General features: G+C 32.8%; 1 protein-coding gene and 1 pseudogene across 2 annotated transcripts; one reads left to right on the plus strand and one right to left on the minus strand.

The window, feature by feature from the left end:
- Positions 1-637: 637 nt before the first annotated feature.
- Positions 638-6,960, minus strand: LOC144549064 (uncharacterized). Its single transcript, XM_078297820.1, has 2 exons — positions 6,414-6,960; positions 638-2,486 (listed from the first exon to the last, which is right to left on the minus strand). The coding sequence occupies exons 1-2, from the start codon at positions 6,670-6,672 to the stop codon at positions 937-939; spliced, it is 1,809 nt and encodes a 602-aa protein (XP_078153946.1). The 5' UTR covers positions 6,673-6,960; the 3' UTR covers positions 638-936.
- A 6,879-nt stretch (positions 6,961-13,839) lies between these two features.
- On the plus strand, positions 13,840-15,393 carry LOC144549131 (BTB/POZ and MATH domain-containing protein 1 pseudogene; annotated as a pseudogene). Its single transcript, XR_013509582.1, has one exon. The product of XR_013509582.1 is annotated as a BTB/POZ and MATH domain-containing protein 1 pseudogene (transcript).
- Positions 15,394-21,758: the final 6,365 nt, after the last annotated feature.

The following is a 21,758-nucleotide window of genomic DNA, read 5'->3' on the forward strand; positions in this document are numbered from 1 at the left end:
GTTTCAAAATCCGTGAAAAGTTTTGTCGCCGACTATTTTAAATGAAAACTAACCAAGATTTTAATTATACTCTTGTCCCTCAGTTACAAACTTACGATATCTGTTCCACCTCCTCTTGACTGTCTGCCCCCACGCCCCTTCTTGTGTGTGAGGAGCCTTATGATCTGGTCTCCTTGGATTGAGAATCAACCAGTTGTAATTACTAAGTCTCTCTTCCTCTCTCTTTCTCTATCTCTGATGTCTCTCGTTGATCAGCTTGTGAGGTACCACTCCCGGACCTCTCAAGGAGAATCCCGAGGTCTTTTGAAAAATCATCTCGGAATCTTTGAAGGAGAATTCCGAGATTTTTGTTTAATGATACCTTTATCAAAAACTAAGTGGGTTATCATAAGAAATACACGAGCTCATCACACAACAAACGCTCATAAACCATAAGAAAAGTTGAGCAAAATGAATGAAACCCAACCAGGGTACAAAATCAAATGCTTCACTAAATCTGAGTAAAAATGAAATGAAATCCCATGTGGATACAACATTGCAAACAACTCAGGCAAAGCACTAAAGACATGAGAATATAAAAGATTACACAAGTATAAGAATCTCAAAAAGGAATCTCAAAAAAGAGGCACACCAAAAATACTTAACAGACTGTTAAAATATAAAAGATTGTTCAAAATTAAAAGTTACCAACAGTCAACTACAAATACAAACTATTATCTCCCCACAACCCGGAAAGTCAAATGTTACAAGCAAACATTCATATTCCCTACAAACCGAGGAAAGATTACACAAATACATGAAAAATAAAATACAAAGACACTATCCTGTCGGCATCCGCATAACTCACCGTCATGCTCCTCGACATGCCAGCTGCAAAAACAATCACACATAAAATAAAATGAAGATAAGAAGAAGACAAAACGTCCCCAGATTAGGTCACTTCCCCTCCTTTTCTGCCACATTCTCTTGTTCTTCATTAGCAGACGGAGCGGCATCAGGGAAAACAGCGGATGGACGAGAACTTCTGCCCTCGACACCCTGTACACGAGGGGTAGAAGGAATACGAGGCTTCTTCGCATGAGGCATAGTTGGATCCTTCGGCATTCCATCCGCGGGCCAAGGGTAAAGAATTCCGGTTCCTGTGCCACTCGAAAGCTCAATCTTTCGAGTCCCCATCATCATCTCACCATTGGGACTTACTAATAAGTCAGACTTTATGTCCCAACTATAGCCGCGGAGAGATTTTGGCCTTTGTTTTTCTTGGGGAATCCTCACAAACCCAATTTGCTCGGGAGTAAATGGATATATTTTAGTGAGTTTCTCAAATTCCCGATAAACCAAGAACTTCATCACCTCCTCACACGAAAGTACAGCAGCATTCGTAAAAGCTCGACTAGCCAAAAATCGTCTCACAATGCCAGCGGGATTCGCCTGATCAAGCTTCTCCTGAAGTATAGCCACTTCGTGCTCTAAACCTCGAATACATTTTTGCGAGGCTTCTTGACCTTTTTTCAGTGTTGCATTTTCATTAGCTAGCTCTTTATTTTTCCGTTCCAGAGTATTTACATCTATTTTTCGAGTCGCCAACTCCTGCTCTATAACAACAATTTTCTGATCCAAAACATGATGTTCCAACTGAGCCTGCTTGGATTCTCTACACTTACTGATGGCAGCATTTTTCCACCAAATGTTCTCAGATTCGAGAATGCCTATTCTCTTATGGTCTAGCTGAGGAATGAAGAACTCCTCTTTCCTCTTGTGGTGGTCATCCTTCAAGTGGACCAACATAGACCCTAACTCAAAAACCCGTGTTATTGATTCTTCCAAAGCACGGTCAGGGTTTGTCTTCATAAGGTCTAGCATATAGGGAAGTTGGTTAGCTCGGAACATCTCGCGGGAGTAAGGATCGATACCCTCTGGACGACCGCTCGGATCCTGCATAGCAGAGTAGCCAGGAAGCTGCATAGCAACACTATTTGGGTACTGTGGAGGAAAACCCGCCTGCCAAACATACCCAACGTTAGGAATGGGATCAGGAAGAGGACCGGCGATTACGGCCACTACGGCAGCTTCGTCAAAGTCGTACATCCTGGGAGCCTGGCTGGCTACCACCGCAGATGGAGGAACGACAAGGTCCTTTCCCTTTTTTCTCCTTTCTTCTTCTATCTCTTCTTCACTTTCTTCCCCTTTCTTCTTCTTTAGGGAAGCAGCAGCTTCAACAACTTGGACAGCGGTTTGTGGCATGTCATCGCTGTCCAAAACACGACTCTTCTTCAGTCTGACAACAGTGCCTGATGGACTCGCTTCGGAAGAAGGACCTCTCTTTTGTCTGGCAGCCATAGCCTCAGTATTCTTCTCTTTGGTCTCGGCCTCCTTGGCCCCAGCCTTCTCCGCCACACGTCCCTTCGACTCCTTCGTAATTAAAGGGTTAGCAGCAATAGGAAAAACGTCAGTGCTGTCATAGACAAAGTCCATCGACCCAAAATCTGCACATGATAAAAAAAAAAATTACAATAATCGTAAAAACAGAGTAAAGCTAACGAATATTAAAATAAAATAAGAAATATAGCGTGAAACAATTTGGGACGTCAATAAAAACACTAACTTTGCACCAATTCTATGATTTTCTCTACCAACCCCGTTCTTTGTCTGAAAGATCATTTAGCAAACAGATAGTCTGTAGCACCCCATTGATCCTTAAAGGATGTCATTCCCAAAAAACCCTTTCAAAGATGGAATGTTTTCATAGTTAGGAATATACACCTATCCTTCAATCCATGGATATATCAATCCTATTGAGACTAGTGTTGGCAGTGAAAATAACCCTCGAATCCTTGAGGTCCTTCGCCACACGCTTCTTAAAAGTAACGAAATCATCACTAATTATCGACACTTGGAAGAAGTAACTAAAAAGGTTAACGATGGGCTCATAGTCCTTGAGTTATTTTCGAAACTGATAAAATATGGAAGCTCGAGATGATGCACTAAGAAGTACTAGAGGTTAGAGTTTGAATACCTTGCACGCAAACTCGGGTTCACATGAACTCGCATCCCTCAAAGACTATGACCAGTCACATCGGAGTGGGTACGTATCAAATACAACCAAATACTTTTAAAGATCAATATTAGGTTTTCGTTGGAAAATGATTCCTATTGGGCTTTTATTTTCCAATTTAGTGCTTGGTAATATATTGATCAAGTATATGCCACTAAGAATGGCATCTGATCAAAATATTTTTGGAACATTTGATTGAAATAAAAGTGCTCTTGTTACTTCTAATAAATGTCTATTTTTTCTTTCCGATACACCATTTTGGTAGGGAGTATCTATACAAGTTGTTTGGTGAATTATTCTTTTTTCTTTGAGTAAATTTGCAAAATTATTATTTACAAATTTCGTACCATTATCCGATGTAAATATTTTAATTTTGGCATTAAATTGTTTTTCAACACAATTTACAAATTCTAAAAACACTTCATCTTTTGATTTAAGCAAATAAAGCCATGTGGTTCACGAGAAAACATCAATAAATAACACAAAATATTTAAAACCATTATAAGAAATTAATAATTAAAGCCGGACCCCATACATCGGAATGAATTAATTCAAAAGGTGCTTCGCTTTTACTAATTGACAAAGAAAAATGAAGTCTTGTTTGCTTAGCTAGCTTACATATATCACAACTAATACAATTTTAAAAAGAAAAATTTAAAAGATTCTTTAAAGTTTGGTCGGAGGGATGCCCGAGTCTCTTGTGCCAAAGTTCTTGATCTATTGACTTCTTTGTTGCACTAAAAAATAATTCTTGATTTTTTAGAATGTAAAGCCCATTTTCTAAAAATCCATCACCAATCATCTTGATTTAATAGAATGTGACATTTGCATTACAATTTAGTTCATTTGTTAGTTATTTAATTGAAACTAAATTAGTTGAAAAAGCTTCTAAATATAATACACCCTTAATTTCTTTATTTCCATTATATTATTAAGTACGTTGGGTGTCCGATCCACCAACGGCTACGATTGAAAGTTGAAATTTCGGATTTAATCTCACCCCTCCAATTACTTAATTTGTCTTCTTTTGATTAAATGCATCTAAATAATGTGTAAAAGTCTAAATTTAACTAAAAACATACTCGTCACACATACCGTCACACGATGTATTACAATTAAAATTAAATAAATCTGAAATTTAGCGATATAATTTGTTTCCTTATTTCATTCATTTCTTATTTCTTCATCTCCAATTTAGTGATATAATTATGTTTCCTTAGTTCATTAATTCCTTATTTGTCATGAGAGTCTGAAATTTTTTACCAGTTAAATTAAATGAATTAAAGTTATCACTAATGTATCTGTATTTAGTATTTGTTATGAAATGAAATCACGAGAAACAAGCAATCTGAAAATTAATCTTGACATAAATTTCAAGTAAGGTAAAAAACTATTCAAATTTACAAAGTCAATTTTAACTTAGCATTAACCATGACTTAGTTTAATATTTCAGTTCGTAGATTTTGACAGTGCCTTTTGCAACTTAGGCTTTAATTTGTAACTTTTGTTGGTTTTAATTTAGCGTTCTTCAATTATAAAGTTAATATGGGATACATAGATGATTATATGATTTTAATATGTTGTCATTCAACTTAAAAAAAAATCAGCGTCTAAATTGGTAGTTTTGTAACATGTAATTAAAATACAAAATTGGCAACAAATTTATATGGCATATAAATAAAATTTGATAATTTTGTTTCTAATTTTGTGTGCAAACATTAATGAGTCTAAGCACAATAGAATTAAAAAAAATATTTAAATTAAGGATGAAGATAATTTGAGTATTTTCATTCTATTATTAAGCATGTTGGATGTCCGCTCCGTCAACGGCTACGTTTGAAAGTTGAAATTTCGGATTTAATCTCACCCTCCAATTACACAAGCTGTCTTCTTTTGATTAAATGCATTACAATTAAAATTAAATAAACTCTTAAATTTAGCGATATAATATATTTCTTTATTTCATTTATTCTCTAATTTAGCGATATAATTATGTTTCTTTATTTCTCTTATATGTTTCTATAGCTATTGCGATGAGAAATCTAGAAATATCATCAATTTTGTTTATTTATAGATCACAATGGAAATCAATTGAAAATATTAGAAGCACAAATTAGCAGGGAAGGAAGATAAGAAAAATAACAAAATTAGAATGGTCACCAAGAAATGCGATAACGGTATTTTTGATACTTGACAATAGTAAATTTAATAAAAAAATTTCACCAAAGATGCTTGACAATCTAAGTTTTAGATAAATTTAAAAAAAAGTTTAGCGTTAATAAAATTATAGAATGATGTCAAAGTTTATCATTTCAATAAAGATACAAACTATTGTACCTGCTTTACAAAAAATTGCATCAATTTTTTTTGCTGGGAAGCAATTTGTGTGACAATTTTTTGATCTACTATCAAACCTACTTTGCATATAATGTAAAGTTGCAAATTTGACAATTGTTGTACCTGCTAGGAAGCAATTTTTGCACTTTACTATTTTCATTAATTCACTAGACACCTGATTAATGTTGGAACCATGTCGACAATTATGCACCTGATGAGGAATCCATGTATCTTTTTATTTAAATTTAAGTATTGATATGTAAAATTATATCATTACATTAATGTTGATTTTTTCATATTATTTTATTTGAGGATGTGTTATCTATTTTGACATATATAAGTATTCTAAAAATAGTTCACAACTTTACATATCTATATGTTATTTATAATTCAATATTTGTCGCTGCTAATTTATTTCTTTGTCTAGATAAATTTAATAAGTAATTCTTCCTATATATAATCATGACTATAAAACAAATAAAGAAGGATAATAAATCTTAGTGGTGAAATACATATCATACAAAAAATGAGGTGATCGTATCAAATATATTAAAAAGTTACATTTGTGTTACACTGCTTAAAGAAGAATCAGTTGATCTATTTAATATCTTAATTTACAACAGTATTAAATTAGAAGTAAAAAATTAAAAAAAAAAGTATTTAAGAATGATAAAATCGTATTTAGAAAAAAAAAAATTTATGCTCTCATTTAAAATATTATTGTCATTTTATTTAATTTTTTTAATGAAAATATGTCATTTTGTATGAAATTTTTTTAATGTTCTCTTATAATATAATTTGTTGCAACGCACAAGCACGTTACTAGTAAAATATGTTAAATGTACCACTATCATTCATTTGGACTTTCATACCATTTGCTACTTGAACTTGTGGACTATTATTATTAAATATTCTTAAATCTGTCAAAAAAAAGTTTTATTTACAAACATATGATTAGTAGCACCGCTATCTAAAATAATTTGATTAATTAAATTAGATTTAATAGAGTTTAGAGCTATACCATCCATATTTTCATACCACATGGAGAACTGTTGAAACAGCTGCTGCATTTGATCCTGACGGCCTGACCCACTTGGACCAGCTAAGCTGGCGCCGGTGCCTCTGTTATTTCCATCCCGATCTCCCCCTTTCTCCGATGCTCTTCTGTTCGGTCTGAGATGGGAATGCTTGAACCAACACTTCTCGCGATTATGGCCAAGTTTCTTACAGTACGAACACTTCTCCCCCTCCAATCTCAAGTTAGTGTTTTGAGGAGCCATATTGTTTTTTAGGCTTTTGGGTGGCTGAGTTTACAGCTCTTTGAGATTTTTTGGGTGGCTGTTACAACAGCACTTTGGTGGCCCCTTTTTCTTTGGCGCTTGATTTTTGGATCTTATTTTTTCTCTGATATCAAGTGCTTCCATCCATTTTCTCTGTTTCCTCCCAGTCCCAGCTTAAATTGAAAATAAAAGATTTATTGTGTGTCACAGTTTGGTCGAGAAGGGAGTTGGAGGATAGTTATTTTATTCATGGGCTGGGATGAAAAAGTTGAAACAGAGAGGAATACGAAAAAGATGATGAAAAAGTTATATTCAATTCTTATGTTACATGGTGTATTTATAGATACACTCCAACGGTTCTCTATTTATTAATTACAACGGTAAAATTTCTGAGTTAGGTGAAAAGGTGGAGTTTAATTTAACTCTCTTTTATCTAATACTAGCCAATGATGAGATTGCCACATGGCATTGAGGCTAGTTAATCATATTTATATTTATTTCTACAATTTATTTTTCAACAAGGCTGGCTCACAAATAGAGAAAGAAATTAGTCACGTCATTACCAGTTTGGTCACGTTACATTATGGCACTGCACGTCATGACATGTGTGTCGATTATGTGTCGCGTGATATGACTATTTTCATGATGTAACTGTTGTATATCATTTTAGTCATATCACGTCACGTCACGTAAATTGATCCAATCATGTCACATGACACATTATGTGACAAATTTTTTCAACATAATTTCTTAATTGTAATTTATTTTGTAATAGTTTCTTATTTTTTGGTATATTTTGATATTCTTTTTTATGAACTAACTTAAAACTTGAAAACAATAATTAGACGTGATCAGTCATGTCACGTGTGGTCAAAAGAAAAATGAAAAAAGGAAAAAGAAAAAAGGAAAAAGAAACGAAAAAGAAAAAGAAAAAGAAAAAGGAAAAAGAAAAAAGAAAATGTAACTAAGCCAAAAGAAAAAAAATTAAAGATACGAAAGAAGAAACATATAATTAAAGTATCCTATCCCTCATGTAAAGTATCCTATCCCGCAATTGTGACACATTTTGCACTTAGAACGCACTGCTGAACCAACAAGTGCAAAACAATATCAATACACACAGTAATGGGGTTTATCTTACTATTAAGTAATATTTTCTTGTCTCTTATTAGGAAAAATACTTAAAAAAATTTCATTGAATTAGGCTAATTGAAATTCAAGATGGAGTTCAATATATATATATAGAACGAGCGAGAGCCTAAATATTGGTCACTCACCACCTTATCTTTGTAGTCCGATCCGTTCACTACTACAAAAATGGGATCTTCTAACGCACAATTTGTAAAGGTTTGAATTGAAGTATTTTTGGTCAAAAACGAAAGTACAGAGGTGTTGTGGTATTTTTGGTAATTAATTCAATATTTATTCTATTGGTTCTACAGTAAAAATGATATAAAGGCGTATCTAGTTTCTTCTACCGAAATTGTGAACTGCTAGAAGAGGTTCAACTTCTTCAATCGATTTGTTCTTTAGAATTGATAGAAGAAGTGTCACATTTATTCTATCGGTTTTGCACTTAGAACCGATATAATAAGTGTCACATATCTTCTATCGGTTCTACACCTAGAACCAATAGAAGAAAATGATCTTCTTTTATTTGTTTTTTACTACGGAACTGATATAATAAGTTTGTCAACTTCTTATATCGGTTCTACACTCAGAACCGATAGAAAAAGACCATTTTCAATTCTAACTTAAATCGAGATTTGTACAATTTTCACTAAGTTCCTGCTCCTCACAAACATTCTATGTCTTCCTCGTCTGAATTCTCTTTCCCCATATCTTGCATCCTCTCTTCTTCATCTTGACAACCAATCCCATCTCGTGTCCTCGCTTCTCCCATATTTGATTCTCTCAAGCCCTAGCCGCTTCTCTCATATATGATTATCTCAAATCCTAAATGCTTCACCCATATCTGATTCTATAAAACCCTAGCCGCTTCTCTCACATCTGATTATCTCAAACCCTAAACACTTCTCTCATACCCTAGCCGCTTCTCCCAGATTTCGGTCTTTTAACAACTTGGTAAAGGTTTCTCTCATAAAACAACTTGGTAAAGGTGGTCGATTTGAGCGCTAATTTTATAGCAAGGATTATTTGTCTAATCAGTTTTTAAATTGTGTGATCGATATTGCTACTCATTGGCATAATGCAGGTACTTTTTTCTATTGAAATAAGTATTGTTCCTAATGGCACCTAGATGGCGGGAATATGGTGACTTTATATTTTAAAAACTTTTCAATTCGATTTTTTAATATTAAAAATCTCAAGTGTGAATAAAATAAATAGAATAGTAAGAGAAATTAACACAATAGATGTTAACAGAGCTTGGCAAAACAAGGCGTACATCACCGGGGCGTCGCAACCGCTTCTTGGTGTGTCTTTCGATGATCCAATGAGAAAGAAGTTCAATTTGTGAACTGATGAACCCTTACAACCAACGAGAAGTCACATGGCCAACTCATGCAAAGTGAGCATAGAAGCTCGAACCAGTGAGCCCCTACATAACAAGCGGGAAGTCACACAGCTTTGAATAACGTGAGCACACTAATGGCTCTCATGAAGAACCCTAAAAAATAATCACTCTAACCTAATTTATTGAGAGATTGGTAAGGTGGATTTGAAGTTGTTGAATGAGAATTCAGATTTTAAGAATAGACAACAATAATGGTTTTCTTAAACAGAAAGAAAATAATAAATTAATTACAATTTGTTTCATTAATTATCAGGGAAGTTTCACATTTATACTTGAATATTGTTGAAACCAAGATATTCTATTTCTTCCATTTGGATTTAAAAAATTTCAATATTCAAATATCGTGATATTTTTGTTTAACATATGGTCGGTATTCTCGCAGCTCCCGTCGTCGTTAATAACATGATTTCCCCGGAATATTGCTCCTTGAAATGGATTAGGAGTCACTGCTACGTCCTATCAATCGAATCAATATGCCTTTTCTTATTATATTTTGAATTCATGCATATATATTAACTAAACAGACAAATAGTATGGTCATATATATCATATTTTAAGTCACATAAAAATAAAACTGGTACATTGCTGGTAATAATCTTAATTCGTAAAATTATTGAAAAATATATTACAATCTGATGCTGGAAAATAAGCATTACCACTCAATTTTGCAATTAAAAAATAAAGTTATATTGTATGTTGTCCAAAATAGAAACACTTAAAATACATCAATTGTAACATTTGTTGCTCTTGAAATGCGTGTTTAGATCCCGTATCTTAGATATTAAATTTATCTAATTTTCTCAAAATTATTTCAATACTACAAAATAGATCCATGATTAAAAATGTCTATTTTTTTAAAGATCAATCGCTACCAAAACTGGCGATCTAACGGTTGTATATTTTTTCCCTTTTTTTTATTTCAGTACACTCGTAGATACATGTACTCTACATATGCACCACAAAGTAAAATCACCAGTATATATAGCTTTTAATTGAATTTGATGGTGAGTCTTTAAACAACATGAATTGTGATAGTTAAAATGATTTTTTTTTCTTTTTAGACAAGCGTTCAAAGGGTTTTGGATATTATAGTTGAAAATTATGAGTAATACATATCCCCGTTCCTCTTCTTTTCTAAATTTAAATTTCTGATCAAAGAATATTTATATTTTGATAAAAATATTTTTCATATACAGTGGCATCCCTAACTTCCTTCTCAAAAATCATAGAAGTTCAGAACCAATTAGGTCACATGGAGGTCATTAATTTATAATATTTCGTGACAATTGTCAATTGTCATGACTTAACTGAAACAGACGTGTGCGTCGACACAATATTCAAGTGTTTAAGGGGCGAGTTTATGGAGACAGTTATCATGCATAATAAAAAAAAAATGAAAAAGGAAAAGGCAAAAAGATGAAAAAGAAAAAGAAACATAAAAGGGGCACCACTAATGCAGTTCATTGATGGGCTGACCTAATATTTCACTTTGGCAAATAATGAAAGAAAAGGGGGAGAGAGATTTACAGTAGTCCATAATTATTTAAACAACCTTCCACTCTTAATACTATAGAATTTCTTGCCCTCAAAAAGCATGATCATAGATTATGCAATAATTTTATTTGCCAAACCATTAATCAGCTTTTGAGTTAAAATTAATTTCTGGACGTACTGGCATGAGGTGAGGTGCTTTTACGTTGATGTTATATGGCATGTCAATCTCTCTCCCCCTTTTCTTTCATTATTTGCCAAAGTGAAATATTAGGTCAGCCCATCAGTGAACTGCATTAGTGGTGCCCCTTTTATGTTTCCTTTTCTTTTTCATCTTTTTGCCTTTTCCTTTTTCATCTTTTTTTATTATGCATGATAACTGTCTCCATAAACTCGCCCCTTAAACACTTGAATATTGTGTCGATGCACACGTCTGTTTCAGTTAAGTCATGACAATTGATAATTGTCACCGATTTTATAAATGACCTCCATGTGACCTAATTGGTTCTGAATGAATTGGAAGTGAAATCAGTAAGTTGACTAAAGAATTCGTATCAGGTGAATCAGAAGGAATCTGTTGAATCGGATTGGAAACAAGAATTTTTCAGAAATAAAAACTTTTTTTGTTCTCAAAATAAAGGAAAACGTTTGTTAAAAAATAGTTTATCAAAAAATTATATCAGTAAAAAATGTTACTTCAAATAATCCATTACTATAATATTATACATAGATTCAAAGCTAAATAAGTAGACTACGGATTTTTATATAGAATATAAAAACAAAGGAATAAAGAAGATTACCAACTCAAAATGCATAGAATTACTGATGGAGTTAAATTGTAAATTTTATTTTTAGAAACACTAAGATGTTACATATGTGATAAAAATAAACACGGATGAGAAGACATGTACTGTAATTTTCTGTAGTAAAAAAAAAAAAAGCTTTTACTTAAGATAAAAAGAATAACAAATATTTATTTTTGTAATGTATAAAAATTTATCAGTTTCTTATATAAAATATTCATTTTTTTTAGGTGCATTAGCAATTCACAGTAGTTGATTTTAAAGTTAATAGGCCACTTTCCTTGAGTGCAATTGGGCCACTAAAAATTAGGTGAACTTCCATTATTGTTTTCATTTACAAGGATTATATATATTCTCAACTTTATGCCTAGTTAGATTTTAGCATATATGCAAACCACAACCTCGTCGATTAACTGAAAGATGAAGGCATATATCCATATCTTCTTCAGTTAATTAACGAGGTTGCGGTACAATTACCAGTAGCTTATTTTGTAGGTTGTTTGAAATGAGAGGTTGCTTGCTTCAAAGTTCAAATAACAGAAGAGAAAATAAGGGTAGTATTTTGGATGAGGTCTATTTTAAAGGAAAAAGAGAACATGTTTGGTTTCCTTTTTCTTTTCTATTGCCTTTGTTGTCATTTCTTTTCTTTTTTTTAGGGATGAATTGATGGATGGGTGGATGACTCTATTTCTTGCATAATTTGTCAGTTGTCAATTTTTATCAAGGAGAGCCCGTCTCTGATAGGTGGTTAATTTGTATATACTTTGTTTGATGTTTCATATTCTGACCTTATCTCTGGTGAAAAATTAGGTCCATCAATGAACTGCATTATTGGTGCCCATTTTTATGTTTCTTTTTCTTTTTCATCTTTTTGCCTTTTCTTTTTTCATTTTTTTTTTTATAATGATAGCTGTCTCCGTAAGCTCACCCCTTAAACACACTAAAAATTTTCATGCATTTCGAATTTACACATATCTATTGTATCTATACATACTTGAATATTGTGCCGATGCACACATGTCTGTTTGAGTTAAGTCATGACTGATGACAATTGGCGGTTGTCAAGTGATTTAGACCAGCTCAAAATATGTTTTGACAACTGTGAATAACTTAAAATTCACACTTAACTTTTTTTAATGCACACATGAGTACTACATCAAAACACACGTATTCCATCAATGCACACACCCATACTCAGTTACTTTAACTTCATAAAAAATTGTAACATTTGTTTAAAAGGTGAGAAATGAATAATGATATGTGCTGTTGATCAATTAAACAACTACAACATATAAAAGTACTCCATGTAACCTAATTGGTTCTGGAAGTATTGGAAGTGAAATCGGTAAGTTGACTAAATTAAGAATCGGTATCAGGTGAATCGTAAAGAATCTTTCAAATCGGATTTGAAATAAGATTTTTTTTTCCAGAAAAAAGCTTGTTTTGTACTCAATTAGTCGAAAAATTATATTAGGACAAAAGATTACACTCAAACAATCCATTATTATAATATAATACAAAATATTTGCTTACTATAATATAATACAAATATTCAAAGCTAAATAAGTAGACTAATGCATTTTTACGTAGAATACAAAAACAAATGAAAACGAAGGTTACCAACTCAAAATGCATAGAATTACTGATGCTATACATTGCAGAGATATGCGCCTCTCATACAGTATCAGCACATACAAACATTAATTGATGGAATTTAAATTGTAAATTTCAATTTTACACAAATAAAATATTACATATATGACAAAAATAAACACGGTTGTGAAGACACGTAATATAATTTTCTAGTAAAAAATAACCTTTCACTTAAGATCACAATAATAATAAATGTTTTCTTTTTGTTATATATAAAAAATAATCACTTTCTTATATAAAAGATTCTCTTTTTTGGGTGCATTAGCAATTCACAGTGTATATTATTTTTAAAGTTTTAAAGGATAAATGAAAAGGCCACTTTCCTTGAGTGCAATTGGGCCACTAAAAATTAGGTGAACTTCAATTATTGTTTTCATTTAAAAGAACTATATATATTCTCAACTTTATGCCTAGTTAGCTTCCAGCATATATGCAAACTTGTCATTTCATCTATTCCATACTTGCTGAAGAAGTTTGGTATCTAGGCTTAACCTTTACAAAATCAAAGCATTTTACCCAAGAAATATGACCATATAGATGTTCCAACTTCAATGAACTTGTACTCCTCTCTCTCATCTGACAAGTCCAGATCGCTACCCGACTGCATCTCTCACATCTTTGGAAAAGTAAGCTTTTTTTTTTTTTTTTTATACATTTTTATCAATACAGAGTGTTGATTTATTTCTTTCTTCACAATTCATGTATGCGGATATAGCTGGTGTTGTCACTGTTTAGGTCTCGTTAATTGCTAAGTTTAGATTGATCATAAACAAAGCTATTTTGTTGCTGAGCTGTTTATATTGATCCATGTTTTAATTGTTTGAATTTCAGCAGCTTTTTCAGCAAGAAAGGAAGTTTTTGTGCATGCTGTAATTAAGAGAATGTCACTCGCTTGTGCAATTTTTTTCCATCCTTTTAAAGGGGTGGGAGAAATTAGGCGCAAAATCCCATTGAAACACTAGAAACCTCTCCACTTTAGAGAATTAAAACCCCTCTCTCTCTCTTTTTCTCTCTATCTATCTAATATCCACCCATGTCACTATCCACACAATATCCCGTTGAAGTCCTAGAAACCACCGGTTGTATAAGACGAATCGAAAAGGTGATGAGATCACATATGTTTAGCATTGCGGGGTACTCTTTAGATACGGATATCGCTAAAGGGGGGTTTATCGAATCGACCATTTTTGAGGTCGGTGGGCATGATTGGAGTATCAAGTACTACCCAAATGGTTCCATTGAGGCGAAAGCTGATGACATATCACTATATCTTTTCCTTAAAAGCAACTCAGAAGTTGTAAAGGCACAATTTAGGTTTACTATTCTAGACCACTGTGGATGTGCTTTAGCCTTCAGCGAAACATCACAAATTAGAAGTTTCAAAACCGATTCAAATTGGGGCTATCCTTCATTTGTTAAAAGGGAAGTGCTGGAGTCAGGTATCAAGGATGATTGTTTCATAATTAAATGTGTTGTTACTGTTTTTAAAGTTTTTCCCGCGGAGCCAACTACACAAATTGTTGTACCCCTTAGTAACATCCAGCAGCAACTAGGCCATCTTTTGGATAATGGAAATGGAGCAGATGTTACATTTGAAGTGGATGGGAAAATTGTTAGTGCTCATAAGTGCATTCTCGCCACGAGATCTCCAGTCTTTTTGGCACAATTTTTTGGTCCGATGAAGGAAAAATCAGATACAACAATTAAAATTGAAGAAATGGAAGCTCCAGTGTTCAAAGCAATGCTTCATTTCATATACAATGATTCCTTTCCCGAATTAGAAGAGAAAGAAGGAAGTGATGAGAAACAAGAGACAAAATTAATGTCTCAGCAACTATTGGTTGCGGCTGATAGATACGGTTTGGAGAGATTAAAGGTAATATGCGAGAAGATGTTGTGTGGTAGTATTAACACAATGTCGTGCAGTAGTATTAACACAGATGAGGTGGTGACCTTGTTGTCTTCTGCTGAGAGGCACAGTTGCAATTATCTCAAGGCAGTATGCTTGAAATTTTTAGCCTCTCCGGGAATCCTTCAAGGGGTAGCCGCAACTGAGCAGTTTCAATATTTAGTAAAGAATGATCCGTTAATTTTGAAAGAATTACTTGAGAAACAAAGTTAAAAGTATTAAGTGATAGTTAATTAGCTTCCCTAAGTAGTTTTATTTTTATTTTTGTTAAATGTATCTGGATTCCTGAATTATGGTATAGTTGGAAGATTTGGTATTTATTGAAGTAATTGAATTTTTTTTACCAGAACCAACTATCCATCAAAAGGTGGCTTGGTCATGTTATATGGATTGTACATTATACAATTGCATGACCTCAGTTTTAGTCATTTTGTTTGCATATTATTTTTTTACCTGCAAAAAATAAATATTAAGCGAGTGGTCCTTCAATGAACTTTAATATATGCATTTATTATGTTAATTGTCGAAATATGCATGTCAAAAATTGTATTATCTACATTATTTTTTTTTTGTAACGCACTCATACTTTTTCTTTTTCTTTTCAATTTTGGCCAAGGATTTAGGAGAGTATCTTTGTTGTTGACAACTCTTTTCATCTATGCAACCCATAGCATTAAAAACTCGAATATTGAGCCGTAGCACCGTATATATGCAACACCAAGGATTTAGGAGAGTAATCATAATAACGCACAAATAATATTTTGTTATTTGTCAACTCTAGATTATATATGCAACACCATTGTGTGCTATTCTTCAAAATAAGTACCCTATGCAGTTGAGAAGAGTCTTCATGATTGCCATCTTTATATGATGGAGAGAGCGATGCAATCGAATCTTTAGAGACAAATTTTGCCCTATTTTTCAGTTGGTTGGTCAAGTGGTACAATAAATGTAATTTTTATTTTATCTTTGCTCAATACTCATTGAGCAATTTCTTGCTTTTTGACTCTTTTGATTGTATCTATATTTAATTTATCAATAAAATATAAGATTAGGGGCTTGACCCCTATCTTATTTTCAAAAAAAAAAAAACTCTAGATTATATATTTAAGTTGTAAATTTTAAGTTATTCTAGATTTTTGTATATTCTTAATAGTAATTTCACATTTGTTGTGCGCTAAGAGAGAGAGAGAGAGAGCGAGAAATTGGTTTTTGCGCTAAGACTCGATTTTTGGTTTTGGATAAGTCCGCAAATTTCATCTTCAGCACGTTATTTTTCTTTTTAAACAACGCTGAAGGCCTGAAAGTGGTTTTGGGCTTGGCCCATTATATATTTTTTTTAGAACTGCACTGCACTGAAGAAGAAGATTTGGGCATACTAGGTTCAGAAAGAGACAAAGAAGAATTGGGTCTAATATTTTTTCACTAAATTTTAAAATTCAGCCATTGAGTATATTTCTAGGCCATTGAGTCAATTTTGTTATCATAGAAAAGTGTTAATCTTTGAAATAGTGATTTGTACCTGAGTACCAACTACCAAATGCTTCCCTGGTGCAATCGGCCAATCCATTTTGTTTCAATGTTTTCTAAATTTTTAAATATTTTTTGTTATTTTTTTTGTTATGTCAGGTTAGACAGGTCCCGACTCGACCCGACTTGTATCGATCAGAGAAGCAAGAACCCATACTCTTCCCATTATTATGTCGGATCAGGTCGAGTCAAGTCAATTAATGACATGTAATTTATGTGGGGCCAATTAAAGGGAATTGGTTCACACTTAAAGCTTTGGCACAGTGAATTGAGTAGAACTAGAGTGTTCTTAAATTTATCAAGTTTTTTTTTGTGAATTCAACTCTAAAATTTATCAAATTGGCTTTAAACGACGAATTTAAACTATTAAAATCCATCTATCTATGAGTGATGTGTCTACATATAATTTTTTTTTTTATTTTTCAATAAATCTTGTATAGAGTCAAGTGGTCAAAATTATAAGAGCTTTGTATTACTTTGGTTATATTTTTTTTTTGCACTATGTCCAATCTTTCAAGGAAATGTTTTCATAATCCACCAAAAATTAATTAAGATAGAAAGTGCTAGCGTATCGCACGTACTGTGCAATGATGAAAGAAGATTTGGGAGATTCGCTCGGTTCTCGCTCATTACTTCTCCATGATTTCAACCATTTTTCTTGTAATTATATTAAAGATATTTACCGGGAGGCTAATTTGAAAAAATGCAAGGTAGGATGTTATTCCAACTAATTCAATTTATTTTTAACCCTAAACCCTTGCTATTCTAGGTTTAACCCTATATGCTTATATGCCTCTCTATTCTAGTCTTAACCATCGCTATTCTACTCTACGCTAGAATAAGGATCTCTATTCCAGATCTGCATTCTTCTTATTCCCCTTAATCCTCCCAAAATCTGAAAATATTACCCTATTCTCCTATTCTTACATATCTACTCTCTTTATTCCCTCTATCCCTTCTATTTTGTTTTTTATTTGACCAAGAAGTAAAGATGTTTTCATTCCTTGTGTTACTGTTCCAAGAACTTCTCTTCTTTGCTGTTTTATTTTATGTTCCTCTAATTTTCTTTTACTTATTTTCATTATTTTTTATTAATATCAAGGAAATATCAAGGGTGCTTTCGAGTTATATGAGAATGAAATTGAATATGCTGTAGAGAAAAAGAATGTTAAAGTTGCTTCAAGTCTTTACATTAACTTTGCACAATTCACATTTGCGGTATGATCCTAGAAAATATTTAATTTTGAGGATTCAGCCGCTTTGAAAACTGTATGCCCTCAATCATACCTGCACATTGGAAAATAATTATAATTCAATTTTAAAATTCAAATCATAAAATAAATCAGAGGTATGATAGAAATTATAATATTTTTATTAATTCCTTAATAATCAGTTCTAAATTATATTTCTCTCAATTTAATTTTTAATTTTTATAGGCAACTGCATGGTAGCAGGGATGCGGCTAGAGAAGTCTTTCTTAGGAGAATTAAACAAACACCATACAATTCTCTAATCAAAGTTCTGTGTAACTTTAATAAATTATTACTATATTTGCATCTGTAAATTTTTCCAAGCAATGATTATTTGTGAAACTTGTAGGTGTTGATTTAATTTGAGATGATTCATGGTGGGACCAATCAGATACCGATTTTGGATTCGATAATATCTAATGTGATAGAACCTCGAATTGATGAATCTGCACCTTTATGCTATGAAGAACGTGAAGAGATCTATATGTTGTTTTTTTGATGGGAGTGCCTTTTTTTTAAATATGTAATTAACTGATTATTCTTTTGTTTAAACAAAGCACAGATTGGGCCGTACTATGGATTAATATCTCTATTTTCAAAATTCAAACAATTGATTTGAACCGCTCAAGATGACTTCATATGAAAATGTAGTTGAAGATTGGATTTTACTTTTCTTTAGAATTTTCTTACTAGTTTATTAGATAGGTTGAAAATCACCACTTTTATATGGTCGGTAATTTTAAAATTAGGTGATTTTCTACTAATTTTAAAAAATAGTAAAATTTGATCTCCAAGTGTAAATTTTCATATGAAAATCATGTTGAACGGTTCGGATCGACTATTTCGACTTCGAAAACGAAAATATAAATCCATAGTACAGATCAATGCGCGCTTTTTTAACTACCATATATAGCTTCACATTCATAATTGAGATAACCTTATTTTTTGGTACAGTTAGTAGACCTTTAGATCAGGAAGGCGTGGGCCCGCCACTGTGTACGTTTCCCGAAGGACTCACAAAATGTATTCCCCCTAACTGATTCCACTAGCAATTAAAGAGCAAAGTTAGAGAAAAATGAAGCCATATGAGGAGAAAATGAGGTGATTTTGCAACCGAATTCGGAATCAATAGTTCTCAAGGAAACTCCAACTCCATAATCAAAAACCAACTTTGCTGTTACTGCACCTGAGAATAATTTCAATACCAATAATAGGAGAGTGGGCTAAGCTCAAATCGTTTGTTCCTGGGCTCAGGAACAAACGATTCAGTTCTCTGATTTCCGAAGTTCAAACGGCCGATCCAAACCGTTAGATGTTTAATCTATATTATAATGTGCTTGGAGACAAAATTTCATATTTTTTGGAATTTTTTTACTATTTATTAAGAGGGTTTGAAAGTTGCTGTTTTTTTATGGTGCAGAATTTTAATAAAAACAGCAACTTTCAAACCCTCTTAATAAATAGTAAAAAAATTTCAAAAAATATGAAATTTTGTCTCCAAGCACATTTTAATATAGATTAAACATCTAACAGTTTGGATCGGCCGTTTGAACTTCGGAAATCAGAGAACTGAATCGTTTGTTCCTGAGCCCAGGAACAAACGATTTGAGCTTAGCCATTCTCCCAATGATAGTATCGATCATAGTAATGATGTTGAGAAAGCTGACCCGGTAAGAGCAAATCCAGAATCTGAAACTATAGACCCGAAACCTGACGAGTCTTTGCAAATAAGCCCAATTAGGCCTGCTAGCCCAATTCAGGGCGAATGCTCAAATTCAGAAGTGGAATTGGGTCAAAATCGACCCGTTTCGAATCCAGACCTGCCAAGATCTAATAATCCGGTACAAACTTCACAACCGCCATATCAGACATTTCCTACAGAAGTCTTGGCACAATCTTTGGTTAGTGTTTTTGTGCATTTTGCCATTTCAACCTTGTTTTTTTTAATTTTTAAGAGTCTATTTGTCACATGTGCTTGCTTGTGCGAATATATAGCTCATAGCGCACCCATAAATGTAACATCACATGTATCCTTTTATAGGGAAAGGTTAATTTAATAGAAAAAGCTTCCTTATGATTACATTTAACAGAAGTTCTATGGCCTATAACCCTCATTTTTTAGTTGACAATGGTGAATTTAAAAATTTACATCTAAACTATATTTCCTTGCACAAATCTCCCCTATCCTTATTGTGAAAACTATATTATATTCTCATTAGACAAGTGATTAGAGTTAGAATTTTAGAGAGGTGTGATGAACAATAGGATGAACAAAATTTGGAGGGACCTTGGAGAAATTACCTTGGTCTGAGCTCTAGAGTTTAGGTTTTACGGTTTAGGGTTTAGGGAATGCTCATGCTAGTAATGGGTTTTCGTAATTAAATAAACACTAGCAACCAATGGTTTCTTCTCCCCTTCATTTATTATATTTTTGGTTAAAAACTGAATCGAGTTGAACTAACAGAAAAAATGATAGAATGGAGGGCAAGTGTGTCCATTTTAGATGTGGCAACACAACCAAAATCAACTACAACATATGTACTATTGCCTCCAGTTACAGCAACAGGTTTTACAGCAAAACCAGTTCCAGTCAAAATCATTCCTCTCCTAGCAACAACTCTTTACAGGAGAGTCGAATCATTCCTCGCCTAGCAACAACTCTTTACAGGAGACGCAATAGCAGTTGCAGCCACAGGTGATGTATTACCAGCAAATGTACCAGATGTATTTGCAGCAGTCGATGCAAGTTCAACAGCAATAGCAGCAGCATTGGTACCAGTTTCAGCAACAACAAATGGCACTGGCGAATGCACCTTACTCTCAGGTCTCTAGTTTTTATTGTTTTTATTTATTTATGCGAGGCTATGGTACTATGCATAGCGCAAATTGGTCCGTACTACAGATCAATTTTTTTCGAGACCAAATAGTCGATCTGAATCGTTCAACATGATTTCCATATGAAATTGTACTTGCAGATACATTTTTTTACTACTTTTTAAGACATGTAGAAAATCACTTGATCTAAAGATCCTAGACCATTTAAAAGTAGTGATTTTCTACCTCTCTAAATAAAATAGTAAAAAAATTCAAAATAAATATAAAATTTAGACTCTACGACTCTATGTACATTTTCATATGGTGATCATTTTGAACGGTTCAGATCGAATGATTGGATTTTGAAAAGAAAGATATTGATTCATAGTACGGACCAATGTGCGCTATGCATAGTACCATAGCCAATTTGAAAACAACCAGCAGTCTAACCAAGGAGATACCTCAGGTTTTTGTATAATTTTTTTATTAATTTGTTTATAATTTAAATTATATTTATGGGCTACAACACTTTGAGTTAATTCAAATTTCGTATGAATTTTATGTTCTTTCAATTGTTTGCCAGATAAAGAGCAGGTAGCATCTTCATATCCGTCAACTCCTTGGTAACATTGTAGTTTAAAAGTTGTGTCAATTTGCGCTTTCTAACATTGTAGTTTGACTTTGTACAGCACACAGGCTAAAGAATCAGAACAGCATTGCATATGCTTAGTGCGCTGCATGAAGCCAAAACTACTCTGTTAAGATATTTACCCAGATTTGCGCTGGGTTTGCAATATCTTTGCATTTGATTTTAACTATTGGTAATTAAATAATAATAACACGAGACAAAACAATTAGCAGATCGAATTTAACATGACCGAAAATGCCCAAAAAAAATTAACTTTAAAATATCAGAAGTATCTTACATGATGGTTTATCATAACAAATTTTAATTTGGGTAATCAAAATCAGTAATTTGAAATTACTTTTGTAATTGGGATACTACTTCTCTCCCAATAAGTTCAATACACAATTAATTACTTAATTGGAAGGTTGTGCTGTTTAAATCAGTAGAAATAAAATCAAATAGTGTTGTTATG

This window comes from Carex rostrata, chromosome 34 (genome assembly GCF_964058835.1).
Source record: "Carex rostrata chromosome 34, lpCarRost1.2, whole genome shotgun sequence".
Classification (NCBI taxonomy): domain Eukaryota; kingdom Viridiplantae; phylum Streptophyta; class Magnoliopsida; order Poales; family Cyperaceae; genus Carex; species Carex rostrata.